Source organism: Microtus ochrogaster, chromosome 6 (assembly GCF_000317375.1).
Source record: "Microtus ochrogaster isolate Prairie Vole_2 chromosome 6, MicOch1.0, whole genome shotgun sequence".
Taxonomy (NCBI): domain Eukaryota; kingdom Metazoa; phylum Chordata; class Mammalia; order Rodentia; family Cricetidae; genus Microtus; species Microtus ochrogaster.
The window spans coordinates 59,458,661-59,459,962 of record NC_022013.1 but is presented as its reverse complement, the minus strand read 5'-3'; the positions used below and the strand labels follow the sequence as shown (position 1 = coordinate 59,459,962).

At 48.1% G+C, this 1,302-nt stretch overlaps 1 protein-coding gene across 1 annotated transcript in view; it reads right to left on the bottom strand.

The window, feature by feature from the left end:
* Wdfy4 (WDFY family member 4) overlaps positions 1-629 on the bottom strand; it is a 205,184-nt gene extending 204,555 nt beyond the window's left edge. Inside the window, exon 1 of the mRNA XM_005348671.3 lies at positions 396-629. Coding sequence (XP_005348728.1) covers positions 396-629 — 234 coding nt within the window. The remainder of the gene's footprint in view (positions 1-395) is intronic.
* Positions 630-1,302: the final 673 nt, after the last annotated feature.

The following is a 1,302-nucleotide window of genomic DNA, read 5'->3' as shown; positions in this document are numbered from 1 at the left end:
GGCTCTACCAATATATTTTTAAAATAATTGGAGAAGTGATTTCCATATTGCTCATAAGCCACGACAGCTCATAAACGAACTAAGACAAGCCTCCTCCGGACTCATCAGAGATCCTTGTGCTGCTACCCAAACCACCTCAAGTGTCCTCAAAGCACTGTATCAGGGTATAGTGGCAAAGACCAGCAAGGTCGCTAACAGGGGCATGCATTTCCAGATAGCTAGAAATGGGGCTTCCGCACAATCTTGCCAGACACAGAAGGTAAATGGCTGAAATGCACAGCTTACTCAGTCGTGACCGTTGGCTGGTGAGTGTATCACAGCCCCACAATGTGCCCCCCAAATAGCTAGAGTCCTTATGGGCCAAATAAAAATGAAGTGAAATTTGAGGTTCTGACCTTTAGGAACAAGGGGAGCAGGCTCAGCAGGTTCTTTCGACGTTCTTCTGGGTTCTTGTGCGTCAGCTGCTGGTATTCCAGAAATTTCTTTTCAAGTGTGTCCCAGAGGGCAGTGGGGCCAGGACACTGTCCTTCTAGTGGGAAATCAGGCTTCATAGCAGGGGACTGGCCTTCATTTTGGAAACCTGGATCTTCAGGTCTGTCCTCGGCCTTTGAGAGATCTTCAGCCTCCATCTTTGGCAAAGCAGATCTGAATCCAGAACAAAGAATTGAAAATGAAAAGTCCTGCTACTTCCCTTCCTGAAGACTGATTGGGAGACAGGTCCAACATTACTCAGTTCGGCTTCTGGAAAAGTATCTGAAACCAGCTACAATGAGGAAGCACTGCCCAAGGAGATTCAGGTTTAGACATGACTAACACACACATAGTTCACAATACCAAGTGTCCCAGGCACTGGGCAGCCTTTACTGCACAGATTCTCATACAGTGACGCCGGGGGTCGGGGTGGGGCTTCTGACACTCTCTGCGGATACCTAAGGAAAGCCGCTGGGCCAGAGGTGTAGGGGGGATACACATCAGGCTGATAAGGTGAAGCCTTATAGCTGCTCCCCTTCTAAGAGACTGTGAAAGCACAGGAGATATGCAAACTCTTGAGCTGTCTCTGTAAGGGAGAAGGGGCTTTAAAAACAAGTCTCGGGGGCTGGAGAGTGCTCACAGGTTAAGGCCACTTGTTGCTTTTGCACAGGCTACGGGTTTGATTCCCCAGTACCCACATGATGGCTCACAACCATTTGTAATTCCAGTTCCAGAGATCTCACACCCTCTCTGTCCTCCGTGGGCATGAGGCACACATACACACACAGACAAGATTCTCGTGCATATAAAATAAGATAAAAACATCTTTAA